Consider the following 17,335-nt stretch of genomic DNA (forward strand, 5'->3'; position numbering starts at 1 on the left):
GTTTGTTCATGCACTGCATACAGTTAGTTGCTTGAGCCACAAGACTTTTAGCAGAAAGCTTGAGTTCATTCAGCGTTGCGGGTTTTTCGAAAGATGAGACCCTGCAAATGTTCAGAAGGAATTGAAGACTGCCATCAGAGAAGAAATTGAAGGCTGCCATTCAGTTCTTGCTGCATACCTTAATAATTCCAAAGGCAGTCATGGTTCATTGCCCTACTGTTCTTATGTACAGCATCCAGGATCGGTTGGTTCCTCGCAAGAGTTTTGCAGCTCTTGATATCAATGAAGCTATTGATATTGCTTATATACTGAGGATGTCTAAGGAGTTATTTGACAGGTATATACTACGGTTCAGAGGAAATGTTGAGACATTGTTGGTAGCTTACAAGGGTCATTATCTACAAGTGTAATCATAAATTTGAGTTCTGCTTTTTAATCTGATCAGCTTTTGGTTATTTGAATCTAGTCTCAAAATGGTAACTATATACTGCACTGGTAACAATTTTCTTCTGGTAAACGGTGACGCTGAGATTTTAGTATTTATCAATGCATATATTTTATAATTTAAACTTTGAATAGCCGTCATAGTTATAAAATTCAATTTTTTTTAAATATCAAATTATGAAGTATTTTGAAAAGATGGCTTAGGAACATTACAAAAGAGCTTAAAGCTTTATAACCAATTAATATCGAGCTTATAGAATCATACTAAGCCAATTACCCCAATACTGAGTGGGTATGCATACCCCAAAAGGAATGACGAGGCTAAAAAATGGGACGAAAAGCAGTAGACACTGACCACCAAAAAGTATTTTTCATTTCACCAAGATATGTTGGGTCCTATAAGGCTAACATCATATACAATACAAGATTGTAAATAGGGTACCAAACCAAACTCCAACTTGACAAAATGACTTCCATTACCTTGCAACCTAAGGACAACATAAAAGAGCTATATAAATTAATCCAAAAAAGGAACCCAAAATCCATATCTGGGCCAAAACAAATAGGAAAATAAATGTGATAAAACTATCTCCCTCAATTGCTTTTGCTGCTGTTGCAAAAGTAGCTACCTCTTTAACTTACATTCTCATTATCCTTTCTTTCCGCAACACCCAAACTCAACATACTTTCCAGAGCTGGAACCTTATTTTGTCCATGAACAAAATCAGACCAGAGCCCTAAAGAATCACGTTTGATAACTTCCCTTATTCTTCAATTGGTACGGACTATGGCCTGCTTTCCTTTACTAAAAGAAAAGAAAGGAAAATAACCGAATGGAACAGCAAAATGGAGAACACATCATTGGTGAAATTTCCAAACCCAAGTTCAAAACCCACAATCTGTCAGTCACTATTATCAGGATTGGACAGCCAGCCTCTGCAAATGCTCAAAGAAAACTTGAAGGCTCACATCGTCTGTGAAGATTACGTCTGAACCAGCAGCCATCTCATTTGCATTATTATACGTTGCTGAAGGATTCAGCTTTGCTAATAAGAATCTAGCCTGTTTAGCATGGATGAAACCAAGGTAAGGTTCCCCATCAATAGATATCCAAATTTACCAAACAGGATGGATCAATGAATGAATATCCCACTAAAACATTGTGGAAGAAGATGTATTTCACACATCAGGAATACTCCAGTACAAGTCAATTTCAGAAAAAGATTTTGGCTCAACTATTTTACCTGGGAACCATGTTGATCACACACTACCAATCTAGGAACAGGGAAACGATCTCTAATTATAATTTGGGCATCGTCTTGTGGAGCTTGTAATAGTTGCGCAAAAGCCTGTGCATATTTAAAGCTATAAGCTATTAGCAAACAAGGACAATGACCAACGTTAAAATGAAACATTGGGCTGCCAAAAAGATATTGATGCTCTCAATCAGAAGATTAATATTTGTATCGAACAATCAAATTAATTAAAGATTGATTGTGAGCAGCATTTGAACATGGAGATAATTTGTTTAACTGGGCATATCTTAGTAGTTAATCACAAACCTGGTGTTCTGGCCGGTCCTGGTATCCCAAGTTGCGCCATTGAGCTATTGTCATTCCATGAAAAACAACCACACTAAAATATGAATCAAGCAACAGAATCCGGTCTGCAGCAATAGAAGCTACGTCTAACAATGCCGGTGTAGGCAACGAATTAAATGAATATGATATCAGAGATGGCTGAATCATGACAGCAGCATTGGTAATATTTTCCCTGTTTAACAACATGCGGAAGTACGCAGTTTCATCTGGACTGTTATTAAAAACCTGCAAATAAATTTCACCACTCAAATACATCAAAGATAAGAAGTTTGCGAAGAAATACACTGAACATATTGAGACAAGGTACCTGTACAAACTGTGACCTTCGCAAATTGAACATAAACTGTGGGAACAAAGAAAATGATGGGTTTAATGTGAAAGAAGATGGATCATCCTTGCGGTAGTCACCAAATTTAGAACAGAGACGAATGAGCAGTCTGTCCAACCACCGTGTGGCATCAAACGCATCCTGATCAATGAGAAATTGATACTCAACTTGGTTAGATAGGTTTGGAAGCTAATATAAAACAATTTTCCATAGGTGACAACAAAATGGTCACTTGCATGATGTTATCACAAAGATTAAATTTACAGCAACTTGCGCAAACAAATCCAATGGTGGAAAAATTTATTTTATGAAATGGAAGAGAAATAGAGAATAATACATAATAACACAACTTGTCGATTTATCATATACCTCTGTCTCCATTTTCAGAGAAGCAATTCTAGCCATTACCACTGCGGCAGTTTCTTGGTCAAATCCTTGAACCAATTCCTGAAGATAAAATTTTCTGAATATTAGCAGGTTCATTCTTCTTAAATGTTGATAAATACAGCAGCTCACCAATGAAAAAATGAAGAAAAGGCCAACCTTCTATGAACAAATTATAACAATTATCAATTGTGAGCTTATATTGTTTGTATTGGGCTCAAACAAGGAGATACCGAATCACAGGGTTTAGATAGTTTACAACTTGGCTACTCTACACATTATAATTTTTTTTAAAAATTTTACACTTGTATTATCTATTCTGTGATATTATTCAATGAATTCATTCATGATTAAACAAAAGGGTAAAAAGATGACATTTCATGTGCATATTCTCTACACTCCTTACTTCATCATCAGAAATTGTCACTAATCTTCATTGCAGAGAAAAAAATAGTCTTAGACAGTTTGACTCCAAATAATGTGGGGCTACGCTGGCATCATCATAAGATAACAAAATTCAGTCACAAGTATTAAATTTACCTCAGAGCCAACAGCTACATCTACCCATCTTCTAGTTACTGTTGTGACACGAAGGACCAATTGACCATCTGGACTTTGGTAACTGCAATAAGAACACCACTAGTAATATTCAATTCCCAGCAACAATGGTGACGGCAACATAACACAGTATAATATGAGGTCCAATTGATAGAAATTCTCCAGCACAACCTTGTAAGGAACTGCAGGTACAACTGTGGGTAGGCACCACCTGGATTATTTGAACGATCACCTGATGAAAGATCAAACAGCACAGTCAAGCAAGTACTCTTGTCAAGGCCGCACATTTTCCAAGCTGTTGTATTCCCCTCTCCTATCACAGTATCAGCAACAGAAGGCCCTTTCTGCAGTATGTGGTTGTAACCATCAAACCTCACATAAACTCCAATTTGAGCGTTAACAAGCAATGTAAACTGAGGTTTGAAACATAAAAGATACAAATCGAACCTTTTCCAATGATGTGCAAGGTCCAATTATTCCCTGGATTTTGATTTCCTTGGAGCAATTTATCTCAAGTGTTCCACTGGTACATAATTTAAGTTGACAGTTAGCTTGTTTGAATTCATATAGGATACAAGGAAGATATCATAGATAGAACAAATGAACACATCTATAGCCCAAAAAAGCAACTAAAAGATCAAGTCATTGCTGATACTTCGGGATACAAAAACTTCAAGAAATCTTAAAATAATAAGCATATATCTCAGGCAATTGATATTCAAACAGAAAAATACCAAAACATTTGTAATTTTTGCACTAGAACACATTTATCTAAATTAAAACATTTCCAAATATGCACCATATCCTTACATGGATAACTAGACAACACTAAAATTTATAGATAGAGTATTTAAAAAATAGTTAGTCCTCTTCTAGTCATCAATTATATAATAAGCCTATTCTTCTAATTTTTCCACCTCTCGATGTTCCTCTTTCACAAGTTCTTCCTCTGAGACATGTAAAGGAAATACATTGATCACTCCATATCCATAGTACTCATTATTTTACAATGCTACAAGCTTATTAAAAAGTTAAAAGGGAATAAATAGGAGTACTTGAAAAAATTTATCGAATAATAAATAAATAATTTTTAATAACTTAGAGATTTATGCTAAATAAGTGAGAGCTAAAACCTAACACTCCAGCATTTCCCAACAAAATTTCTTGATCAAGTCGTGAGGTTAAATTGAGTGATGACTTGTGAGGCAGGGTAGAGGGAGCAGTAAGCAATATGAAATTCATGAGAATGCAAAAAACAGGGGACAAATAATATCACAGGGCAATGGAATTCAATAATACTATCAAGTACCAGGAAAGGAAAATTGAAATAGAGGATTTTATCCAAAATAGAAATGGCGGATACCCACTTGAAACAAAGACCAAGAGATTGCTCCCCTTCCTCAAAAATGCGCTTAAAAGAGTCCTTGAAGACAGAGTGGCCAAAGCTTTCAGACAAGACAACAAGGCCACCAGTTCTTTCAACTACAACTTTCATTTCTGCAACTCCAACCTATATATTTAAAACACGTGAATCAGCACAAGAAAGACGACAAGCTCTCACAATTATATCCAATACTATTTGACAGATTCTGACAGTATATAACCACAAATCTTGTTGTAGAAGAGTTTGATCAGATGACAATAAGGAAATTAATACATTTTATTCCAAAAAAAAAAAGGAAAGGAAATTGAAGTTCCAGCAATCAACGATGAAGAAAATATAAGGACCAGTAAAAGAATTGTATGGAAAAAAAAAATGTCTTCTGACAAACCTGATCAAGTGCTGATGCAAAAAGATCTAAAACATGTCCCTGGCTAACCAGCTGCTTTGCAAGACCCTCATAATATTTGACTGCTTTCTTGAAGTACGGTGCAGCATCTTTGTCAAGATCTTTATGAGAACGCACTGGATCAGATAGATCTTTTGACACAATCTGCAAAGAAATCTGAAGATCAATATCTCCAACATAAAAATAAATTTGTAGAAGAGCAAATGGGTTCATGAGATATCTATATTGAATATAAGGCAAGAACAAGCCTAGCATTGTTTACTCCAAGCTTACTACATGGCCTTCTGCACTTCAACTCTCAATTAAAAGTTAAAATAAAGAGTATCTCTTAAAAATCTGAATTGCACAGACAACTTGCAGAATGTCAATGTAGTATGAGTTATATTACTTGCCAGTCTCTATCAAATAACTAATAGAATACCAGACAGTTTCTTATCCTTTATATTGCTGTTCACTATAGCAACTGATCGTAAATATTTAAGCTTCTTTCCCAAAAATCTAGTTTCAAATGCAATGTCAACATAAACAACTGACCACTTTTCATTCTCCTATGGCTAGGTATGCATATGCGTATAATAAGAGGATATGATGAAAAATCTTTCCAACACCAACTCATCCTTCACCTTTTATCCAAATAAAAGTGATCACTACTCAGAAATATTCTAGCAATCAACCAAATTACTCATCAAGGATCATAGACCAAATTACCGTGCCCGGCCCTTCCGTGCAAGGCCCCCCAACCAAAGCTATGATTCTAGCACCAGTCCCAGGATTACAAGCAGCAAGCAACCCTGCCGCAACGCTCAAAGCCACTCCGGTGCACCTAGCAGCACGGCTTCCTGGCGGAACAGGCCACTGATCGGTCTGCAACTCATCCAACAGCTGCAAAACAGTTACAAAAGCACACTTGGTCAGAAACATTCATTCAAAAGTCAATGCCGCATCGCCAGTGAACAAAAGCACCCTCAAACTCACGGAATTGAGTGTGTATTCGCAATCAGAAGCAGGCAGCAAGAACCGAGTCACACCCGAAGCAGCGAACCCACCAGCAGAAATACCCTTCTGGTACCCTCCGGCGGTTCTCCTGGCGGCACCGCCAAGTCCCAGCTGCTCCATAATCTGATCTTTGGAAATCTCCTTGCTCCCTCTAAAGACATAAACCTTAGACATCTCAGCGAAGCCCAATTCGTGGACCTGAACCTGAGTCCCATAAGAAATAAGGCCAACAAGAGCATTGTCGGGGAGAAGACCGATCGCCCGACGAAGGGCGGATTTGACGAATTCGATCTCCTCTTCGATCATGCAGGTGTCGAGAACGAAGAGGAAGACGGGGGAAGGAGGAGAATGAGGTTGAAGGTTAGGATCGAAATTAGGGTTGGCAGAGGGGTGGTTAGGGAGGGTGTACTGGATGGTGGTGTATTGAGGGTAGAGCTCGCCGGGAAGGTTAGTCTCTGAGATTTGGGAGTAGTGAGGGGGGAAATGGTTGCGCTGGAAGCAGAAGGGGCAGATCCAGATCTTGGCGGTGAAGTCGACGCGGGAGAAGGGGTTGAGGGCGGAGGAGCAGGTTTTGCATCGGAGTGGGGCGTAAGGGAGGGTGGGGATGTCAGGGTGTGGCCGGATTGGGGAGATTGTGGCGGCGAGTGGGATCACGCACTTGCTGGCGTCCACCTTCGTGCGTGGCCATAGGTTCCACGTCATGCGGACTCCGTCGACCCCCTCGGGATCTGTGTTCGCCATCTCCGACATGGTATTCTGAAAGAGAGAGAGAGGGGGTGATGACCCCTTGAGACTTGAGAGAGAGGTGAGAGAGAAAGGGGTCACCGTAGACGGATAGAGAATGATATGAATGGAATAAACGTGGTTCTTGATTTGATTTGGTTTGGTTTGGTCTGGGTTTGGTGGGTTTTTTTTTTTTTTTTTGAGCTGCCACAGCACCACCGTCACCACGCTAGTTCCAGCCAAGTAAGGGGCCACTACTCTACGACCTTTCTTCCCCCAACCCACCTCTTATTTATTTTCCTCGGGTTATTTATGTTTTAACGTTTGACCGTTTGACTAATTTCGTGGGGTTTTTTCCCCCTCAAATGGATTTTTTCTTCTTAACATGTCCTAAATCTTTATCACTTGTCAAGTGCAAAATGTGATGTTGGTTTTAGAGAGTTTTTGCAAAGCATCTGGGATGAAGATTAATGTGGAGAAGTCTAAAGCGCTTTGCTCCAAGAATGTCTCTGCAAGAAGGAAAGAGGTTTTCACTGGGGTATCCTCTATCAGATTTGTCCAGGATTTGGGCAAGTATCTTGGAGTTACCCTTAGCCATTCTAGGGTGACTCGTTCAGCTTTCAATGGTGTCCTGGATAAGATTCGGAGTAGGCTAGCAAGCTGGAAAGGGAGTTTACTCAATCGGGCTGGTAGACTCTGCTTGGTTAATTCTGTTGCCGCTGCTATTCCCACGTACCAGATGCAGGTCTCTATTTTTCCCAAAGGAATCATTAGTAAATTGGAGTCTATGATGAGGAATTTTCTTTGGAAAGGACAAGTTGATGGAAGAGGATTGAATCTTGTTAGTTGAAAGGTACTGGTTACTCCAAAAAAATATGGAGGTTTGGGGATTAGAGATCCTTATTGTGTAAATATTGCTCTTCTTGGGAAGCTAGTTTGGACTTTTTTCCAGCAGCCAAACAAGCTATGGGTCCAATTATTGGATGCCAAATACCGATCATCTCTATATGACTGTTTTAGTTATCCTAAGAACAAGGACTCTCCCATTTGGAGGTGTCTTTGCAAGGCTTGGAAAGTGTTGAAGGATGGGTTTGCTTGGTGTATTGGAGATTTGAACCAGAATTTTTGGTTTTCTAGCTGGAGGAGAAAAGGACGGTTATCTAATGAGATGGATTATGTCCACATTTCTGATTCGAATCTCCGGATACAGGATATTTGGTCGGTTGGTAGGTGGCATTTGGATACTCTTTATTCTCCTTTATCTCAAAATCTGAAAGATAATATTCTCTCTTACAATCCAGATGAACAAGCAGGTCCGGAAGTGGGTTGGTATTGGAGTGGGTCTGCTGCCAAAGTCTATGACTCACGCAATGGTTACTTGTGGTTGTGTAAGCAGCTGTTTGGTTGGGAGGAGAGGGAGAATTGGCTTTGGCTTTGGCGTCAGCTTGTTCCGGAAAAGCATAAATTTTTGGCTTGGTTGTGTCTTAAGGAGGCTCTTCCTACTGCAAGTTTTCGCTTTAGAAGAGGGATGTCGTCATCGGATATGTGTCCAAGATGTCTTTCTAGCCAGGAATCGGTTATACATTGTATTCGGGATTGTCCAAAAGCTCAGCTTGTCTGGCAAAGGTTGGATATTCCTTGTCATCCTTTGGATTTGAAGAACTGGTTCTTGTATCATAGCAGAGAGCACCCGTTCAAGTTCTTTTCGGGACTTTGGTGGATATGGCGAGCAAGGAATAACGACATCTTTAATCCCCATGAAACTTGGCCTCCGGAAAAAGTCATTTGTCTGGCATTAACTTCAGAAAAGGAGCTTAGAAATATTTTTGAATTACAACGTATGTCCCTTCCCTCTACTCTAAATGGTTTTTGGAATCCCCCATCCATTGGTACTTTTAAGATTAATTGTGATGCTAGTTATTTTGGTTCGGGTGATAGTGTTGGTTTTGCTTGTGTTATTAGAGATTGTAATGGGAGCTGGCAAAGGGGGTGTTTGGGAATGATTGAGAGTAATAGTATTCTTCAAGGAGAATTGTTTGCTATTTGGAGAGGATATCTCTTAGCTTGGGATGTGGGTCAACGAGATGTTATTTGTGAGACAGATTGTGTGGAAGCATTTAATCTTGTTACTCAAGATGGTTTTGGGTTTATTGATCCACTGGTGCTCAAAATAAGAGATATCATGCATTGGAATTGGCGTGTTGACTTTCGTTTGATTATGAGAGATGCAAACACGGTGGCAGATACTATGGCAAAGATGGCGATGAAGTTACAACTTTCGCATGTGGAGCTTCTTTCACCTTGGGAGGAGTTTAAGAGTAGTCTTAAACGGGACTGTCCCTCTATTTAAGCAGTTCCTTGTTTTATTTTTTTTTGTTTTTCTTTGTTTAATTTATTTCAGTCACCAAAAAAAAAATCTTTATCACTTGTCAACTTTCTTTAATCAGAGGATGATGAAGAGTTAAATTCCAAAGTAGATAATTAAATTAGATTGGTTAAGTGATAAATTTATTTTTTTGTTTAAATAAATATCAAAAGTTTGAATTTATTTTGTGTATATTGTAATTTATTGGTTAGCGACAGTTCTTTAAATAAAATTCAGATCCACGATGAATTAATCATTATTCTGTCAAACTGAAAATACTTTGGACAACAAAAAAAATTCTACTCGATTGCATTGTTAATATTATTAAAATTAAAAAACTATACTATATTAGTGCCACAAAATATTTTATTTTAAATATATATATTATATATTTATATTCTGGTCTAAAAATATAGCCAAACCCAACATAAATAGAAATCTCATAGAGGTCAGGCGCCAGGTTCAGTTCTACTTATGTGAATAAGTAACTAACTCTTAAAGATATCTCCCACTTATTTAGAAGAGAGATCTCAACAACTTATCTAAAAAAGGGAACAGTTATCCACCATTAAAGGTACAACTACTCTAGAAGGTAGTTATCTTTTCTACTACAAATATATTAACATTTTTAGGTATATTTAGAACGCAATCTACTATTAACCTGCTTAAACCCTTGCTAACTTAAGTATCGGAGTCTCTTTCAGGTACCACCCCCACCTCCTCACAAGGAACTCGGACGGCAGCACCTCGACACAAGTAGAAGTTGGACGCTACCCTAAAAGGAATACGGATCTCACATTCAAGCCCAAAAGCAATCCATATTCACGTAACCCTTGGAACATTGGCGCCGTTGTCAGAGACTTAGAAGTTTACACCCAATCATGGCGGACAATCAGTTCGAAGATGGTCACACGAGATCTGAATTAGAACCATAACTTCGTAATGATGACCGAGCACTCATGATATCTCCACGACATGATAGAACGAGTGAAATCCATTCACAGATACATCCACCAAAGAATGAAGAGCTCCGGCATCCAACTGAGATCATGGGACTCGTACACAACACTATGGCATATTAGAACAACTTGAACAAGAAACCGAGTGACAAAAAGAAGCGGAAAGAGATTTGCGAAAGGAGATACGACGATGAAGAGAGCTAGAAAAAAAAGCTCTCAAAACTAGAGGCCGACCTTTGAAGTCGGATAATCGTGCGGATTAAGAAGAAATCCCTTTTGAAGGATAAGATCCGTTCATTTAAGAAATCATACAGGCTAAGGTTTCTAGGAACTTCAAAAGCCCTGACATGGACCTCTATGACGGAACGACCGACTTGAGACATCACCTCAACAATTTTAAAAGTATGATGTATTTTGTAAAATCCCGTAAGTTAATAATAATTAATCAATAAATTAATTATGATTTAAGAAAATTAGGAAATTAAATTTGATAAGTTAGAAGGATAAAAATATTTAAAATATAAATTTAACACTAATTTTAAAGATTTTATCATAGAGCCAAGCCAACGAGGCGAACCGATTGGACCAGATCCAAACTGAACCCAAGGTCCAATACATGAGGCCATAAACTCAGCCTTCTCTTCCGCCAAATCACTTGAAACACGCTGCCTTGAGGGAAGGAAGCCATGAACCCTGACCCCCTTTTCTCTTCAATCTTCAATCTTCCATAACTTTTAATCTGGAACTCCGATTGACAAGTCATTTGTGGCCACGCGTTTGTCTCATGATTCTCTTCACTTCTATTTGATTGATTTGGTAAGAAAATTCGAATTTTGTGCCTAATTCTTCCTTTTTTACATTTTCGTGAATTTGGATTTTAGTATTGAGAGATTTTGTGATTTTGATGGTTTAAGGGTACTCTAGCATAGATTATAAGTGGCTTTCACCCCAATATTTGAGTGGACAAGTTAAGGAACTTGTAACTCTTTTGGTTCCTTCGATTTTATGATGTTGGGTACATAGTTTTTTTATTACGGATGGCAGCTATAGGGGTGAGCCGAAAATCCACCATAAAATTATAGTGAATGGCATTGCGAAAAATGGTGGAAATGACATATTACCTAAAAAATACATATATATGTACAAAAAAAAATATGCAAAAAAAAATTACAAATATAATAAACTATAAAATCTATCTATATAAGCAGCTTTCTAGTCATAAAGCATTCAGTTAATGTAGCAAATTTAGCAAATAAACATAACATCAAGTTCAAATCATAACTCAAAAGTCATAAAAAAGCCATAAAACAAAAGACATAAAACATAAAAACTATAAACCATCTAAATTCTAGCTCTCATCAACTTTATCCAAATTAGCACGATTATTATCGTGTACCTCTGCTCCCTCATCATCCTCTGATTCAGTATCATTAAATTGAATCTCCTTTTCTTGTTCTTCATTTTCGAAATCCTCTTCATCTTCAAATTCTAGTTCTTCTTCCTCTTCCACAATTATTGTCTTTCTTTTTTCTTTTTTCTTTTTTTGAAGCCTTAAACCCACTTGGTCTACTCTTTGCACCACCTCTTACAGTTACAGGTTCTTTTCTTTTTCTATTTTGTTGTCTTCTCCTAGTATTTATCGTAGGCTCATGTCTCCCTATTGCTTCAAATACAAGGTTCTAACTCAAAGTGTTGTCATCTTGATGAACCAAATCAGTACCATCATCCACATTATCATCATCCTGAAAGGTGGCAATCTCAAATTCTCCAACTAGTCACTCATTACACTCATTAATGTCATTGAGTGTAATAGGGTCAACTTCATCTTTAAGGTTCTACCTCTAAATGAGTTGTTAGTTATACTTTACGAGGACCAAACTCTCCATCCTTTTATGATCAAGCCTATTTCTTTTTTTAGTTTGAATATGCTCAAATATACTCCAATTGTACTCACATCTTAAAGCACTACAAGTCAAGCTCAATATCTTGATAGCAAGGTCTCGCATGTTTAGAGTTTCATGCCCATATGTCCGTCACCAAAATGCTATAAAATTAAAATAAATTTATCTAAGATTTTAATAGAATTAAATTTATAAAGCTTTGTAAAATTTATAACAATCTTCTCAGGTGAAATCTTTTTCCTTTGAGATTTTGCAAAATCTAATCCAAAAAGTTCATAGCTGGCCTTGTATAGTACTTGCTCCTCCAATATCTTCTGTTGCACAACTTGACTTGGCACCAATTTAGTAATGCACTTAAACCACCCCTTTGTAACTTCTAAATCCAGCTCAATGCGAGGGTTGTCATAAAATAACTCGGGATTTAGAAAATGACCAGCTGCATGCAACAGACAATACAGTTGGCACTTCCATCTGTTGTCAATGATTTTAAAAACATCATTGTACTTGTTCTCATTATTAAAAAATGTTTTCATGATGCATTCATTTGCTTCATAAATATATGATTTAATTACTCAATTGGTCCCAATAGTTTCGCAAAATTTTTAATTAGGTCCCTATACTTTTTTTTCCTTTTAATTGGGTCCTTGCACTAATTTTTTTTTTCAATTAGGTCCCTCTTAGTAGTAATTGGCTTAATTGTATATATAGGGATCCAACTAAAAAAAATTGGTACAGGGACTCAAATAAAAGGAAAAAAAGTGTAGGAATTCAATTAAAAAAAATTTGGTGTAAGGACTCAATTAAAAGGAAAAAAGTATAGGGACCTAATTAAAAATTTTGCGAAACTATAGGGACCAAAAGAGTAATTAAACCTAAATATATTTCATTGGTGGCTTCTTCTCCTCATCAACAAGTCTAAGCACCCGAACAAGAGGGCCTATAATCTTAAGGATGTACTTGACATAATTCCAAAAGGAGGGCATAATATCAATCTTTGTTGCCTCCCTCCCATTTGCTTCCTTTGACAACTTATTCTTTACCCATTCATCCGAGGTAAACATTCTTCTCATATTTCCTTTCTCCTCATAAAGCCTTTCCAAAGATAAAAATGAAGTGGCAAATCGAGTGACTGCATGCCTTACCAACTCTTTGCCATTTGTGAAGTGTCTTAACATAGATAACGTGCTACAATGATTATAAGTGAATCTAACCAAATAAATGGTCCTTTTATGGTTTTTTGAATTAATAATAGCTTCCCAATGTCCTCAAGCATCAAATCCAAATAGTGGACAGCACAAGGAGTCCAAAACAAATTAGGTATTTTCTCTATTAGCAACTTACCGACAAGAACATAATTGCTTCTATTGTCGGTTACAACTTGAACAACGTTTTGCATACCAATTTCCTCCACAACATCATCAAGAAGCTCAAATAATTTTTCACCAGTCTTCACATAATCAGAAGCATCAATAGACTTCAAAAACATTTTTCCAACTGGAGAGTTGACAAAAAAATTGATAATGCTCCTTTACTTCTTATCTGTCCAAGCATCTGACATAATAAAACAGCCATACTTTTTTCGTTGTTTTTTATGACCCTTCAACAATTTTTTGGTGTATTTCAACTCCTCATTAAGCAGCAGAATACTTAGAGCATGATAACTAGAAGCAGATAAATTAGGACCAAAGCTTCCAACAACCCACAATATATCGTGAAAACTCTTCAACTTTACTGGGTTTAATGGAATTCTAGCTTGGTAGAACCACCATGCTATGTATCGATGAACTCTACGAACTGCTTCCTTATTACATGTTTCTTTGATGTTCTGCTGCCTCAAACATGACGCAGAACCATCAAACAAACAATGCACCATAATCAAATTAAAGTAACAAAGCATAAAATTGAAGCAAAAGCACATCACCTAGAATAAAAAAATAGAGAAAGAAGTTCAAACTTCAAAGGATTAGAACGCCAACCTTGATGAAATGTGAAGTAGAAAAAGAATACTTGAACAGCAAGGCACGAACGATCCAAGAACTCCCAACAAATAAAGAAATGGTCCCCAAATAGGAATTCAAAAAGGAAAATCTTGAAGCATAAAAGAAGTGATGAAGGAATTTTAGAGAAAATGAAGAGTGCAAACATTTCAGAAACGAGCAAAAAAGAGGAAAGAGAAAGGAATGGGGGTATTTATAAGGTACTTGGGACAAAAAAGTAATTTCACACCCCCTCATTTATGACACATGGTTACTAAGATAATCGTAGGGTAATGTGTCAGAACTACGAAAAGACGTAATGTCTCAAATTTAAAACACATCAAGTACCCAACCTAGCCCCAAAGAAGGCGGGTTGCCCGAGTTGATGTTTTAATCCGCAAGAAAGTGATGCGTGAGCATCTTTCTTATCTTTTCCTAATGAAATTGCATTCAATTTGTTGAGTTTAATCAAGAATTAAGTATCTTTTAGCCACTATGGATGCTACTTTGAGTTGTATGTAATTCTATTTATTTCAGGTAGCATTCGGATGAATTTGATGGAGTTTCCACAGAAAAAGAGAAGAAGGCGAATGATGCTGTCAATCCTGACCTCTCTGCACTCAAACCTGAATAACTCGAGCTATAGAGATTCAATAGACATGATTCTAGTGGCGTTGGAAAACTAACTTTCAGAGCTTTCTAATAATATATAATAGTCCATACTTTTTCTCCAACCATGCTGCCAAGGCTGCGCCTAACTTGAGATTCTCAAGTTAGGTGTAAGACATTAATAAGCATGCATAAGGATTAGGCCACACTCCAAGTTAGGCACCCAACTTGTCAAGTTAGGCGCAAGTTTCACTAACAACACTCCCTGGAAACTGCCAAGGCTGCGTTAGGCGCAATGCACAACAACAACACACTAATAATGTCATTCACTCCAAGTAAGGCGTATGATTTCTCCAAGTAAGGCGCAGCATCACTCAAGTGAACTCCAATCCATGCGGCCATGCTCAAGTTAGGTGCACTCCCCCTCAAGTTAGGCATCACTCCTACGAAGCAAAGTTGTCCCCATTCATCAATTAAAATTTCACGAAGATTATATTTTATTCCGATTAAACTTTATTTCTTTTATAATTAGGAAAAGATATTATTTAGTTTTTAGAAAATATATTTTACATTAATTAGGATTAGATATAAAAGGAAAAAGAATCAGCCCTTCGGGCTCTGCTCTTCTCTTACCTGATTCCGCAATTTACAGTTTTACGAATCTTAGTTTTTCTCTCGGAACATGAGCAACTAAACATCCACTGTTAAGGTTAGGAGCTCTGTCTATTGTATGGATTGATACTATTATTTTTCTATTTTAATTCATGTACTTATTTATATTTCAAGAATTATTTTCGTTCTTTATCTTATGAATTTGGGTGGAACGGAAGTATGACTCTTGTTCTAATTGAGTTTCTGTATAACTTGGAAAAGCTCTTTACTTGAACAACAGCTTGAAAGCAATTTCTCCTAAACTTCTAATTATCTGGACTTAACGGGATATGTGACATATAATCCTTTTATTTGGGTAATTAGAGTTTCTGTGGCACATAAACTAGAATTGAACTTCATCCTCTAATTGGAATTAAGTGACCAAAGAATTGACGGTTGATGAAAGTTAGAGTATATTAAGAAGGTCTAAGGAATTAGGGCTTAGTCATATATAGTTTGCCATGAATTAAATCTTGCATGATTAAAATAGTTAGTAAGAAAAGTCAATCCAGAAAATAGATAACTCTGAAGCCTTAACTGTTTCTCCATATATTGTTCACAACTCCATTACTGCTTGCTTTTTGATATTCTGAATTTACTGTTTACTGCATTTGAACTCAAAACACCATTTTCTGTTTGTCTGACTAAGCCAATCAATCAATCATTATTGCTTGATCCATCAATCCTCGTGGGATCGATCCTCATTCACCTGAGGTACTACTTGGTACGATCCGGTGCACTTGCCGGTTAGTTTGTGGTTGTAAATTCCGCACCAGAAAGCAGTCCGATCTATAAATGCTCGAGTCTGACCTCGAAAAAGCTCGGACTCCAACAAGAGCACTTTTCATACCATGGCCCAAAGATATAGTCATACCCAACATGAATAGAAGCCCACTCAAGAAATCTAACTACTATGTGAATAAGTAACTAACTACTAAGATATCTCTCACTTATCTAGAAGGAAGATCTCAACAACTTTCTTATAAAAAGGGAATTGTTATCTACCATTAAAGGTAGAACTACTCTAAAATATGGTTATCTTTTCTACTATAAATATACTAACATCTTGAGGTAGGGGTGTTCGCAGTACAGTTTGGATCGGTTTTAAGTCAAAAACTCATCATATCCGACACTAATTTTTCTTGTGGTACGGTTTGGATTGGATGAATTTTTTAAAAATGTCCAATCCAATTTCAAGCGGTTTGGATTTGATTGGATTTGATTTGTAATTTTGTAAATTAAAAAAATTAAATATACATAACAAGTTTCAACATCAAATTTTAAATACCAATAATGACATAACAAGTTTCGACAATATCTTGAAAAACCAATAATAACATAACAATGAAAATAAAATTATAGATTAGTTAAAATAAATAAATAAATAATATTTTGAACATAAAATATTTATTAAATAATAATACATGAATAATATAAAAAGTATAACAAATTGTACATATTATAAGTAAAATTATAAATATAATAATAAAATAATAATATTATATCACATTATGCAGTTTGGATTGTATTAGATTGGTTTTGAGAAGTAGATCTGAAATCTGATCCATGTAGTTTACAAAAAATAGAATCCAATTAAATCCAAATTAGTGCGATTTTAGTCGGTTTTCGGTTTGGATTGGATTGGATGAGCGGTTTAATTTGGATCGGTTTGGATTTAAACACCCCTATCTTTAGGTATATTCAGAATCCAATATACTATTAACCTGCTTAAATCCTTGTTAACTTAAGTATCAGAGTCCCATGCAGGTACCACTCCCCACCTACTCCCAAGAAACTCGAACGGCGGCACCTCGACTCCAGTAGAAGTAGGGCGCTATCCTAAATGGAGTTTGGACCTTACGTTCAAGTCCAAGTCCAAAAGCAACCCAATTTCAGGTAACTCTCGAAAATATATATATATATATATATATATATATATATATATATATATATATATATATATATAAGGTTAAATAGTATCATTCCATCAAGCATTCAAGGTTAAAATTAAAACTATGTAGTTTCGTCTGATCTATCGTGGAAGAGATAT

At 36.6% G+C, this 17,335-nt stretch overlaps 1 protein-coding gene across 1 annotated transcript; it reads right to left on the reverse strand.

The window, feature by feature from the left end:
• Nucleotides 1-795: 795 nt before the first annotated feature.
• On the reverse strand, nt 796-7,107 carry LOC112736269 (protein transport protein SEC23 E). The gene is made up of 12 exons (XM_025785646.3): nt 6,081-7,107; nt 5,814-5,987; nt 5,088-5,249; nt 4,683-4,825; nt 3,763-3,838; nt 3,487-3,659; nt 3,298-3,379; nt 2,743-2,820; nt 2,353-2,514; nt 2,007-2,270; nt 1,689-1,793; nt 796-1,506 (listed from the first exon to the last, which is right to left on the reverse strand). Exons 1-12 carry the CDS (start codon nt 6,849-6,851, stop codon nt 1,360-1,362), a joined length of 2,337 nt encoding a protein of 778 aa, XP_025641431.1. The 5' UTR covers nt 6,852-7,107; the 3' UTR covers nt 796-1,359.
• Between the last annotated feature and the right edge of the window lie 10,228 nt (nt 7,108-17,335).

The sequence above is a fragment of the Arachis hypogaea genome, chromosome 13 (assembly GCF_003086295.3).
Source record: "Arachis hypogaea cultivar Tifrunner chromosome 13, arahy.Tifrunner.gnm2.J5K5, whole genome shotgun sequence".
NCBI lineage: Eukaryota > Viridiplantae > Streptophyta > Magnoliopsida > Fabales > Fabaceae > Arachis > Arachis hypogaea.

Bases quoted from the DNA above. Each gene is read 5' to 3' on its own strand.
- LOC112736269 (XM_025785646.3), bottom strand. From the start codon at position 6,851: ATGTCGGAGATGGCGAACACAGATCCCGAGGGGGTCGACGGAGTCCGC. The intron at 4,826-5,087 runs GTTTGTCAGAAG...TTAAATATATAG, and splicing joins TTGCATCAGCACTTGATCAG to GTTGGAGTTGCAGAAATGAA. The intron at 3,660-3,762 runs GTTCGATTTGTA...CACATACTGCAG, and splicing joins CTTGCACATCATTGGAAAAG to AAAGGGCCTTCTGTTGCTGA.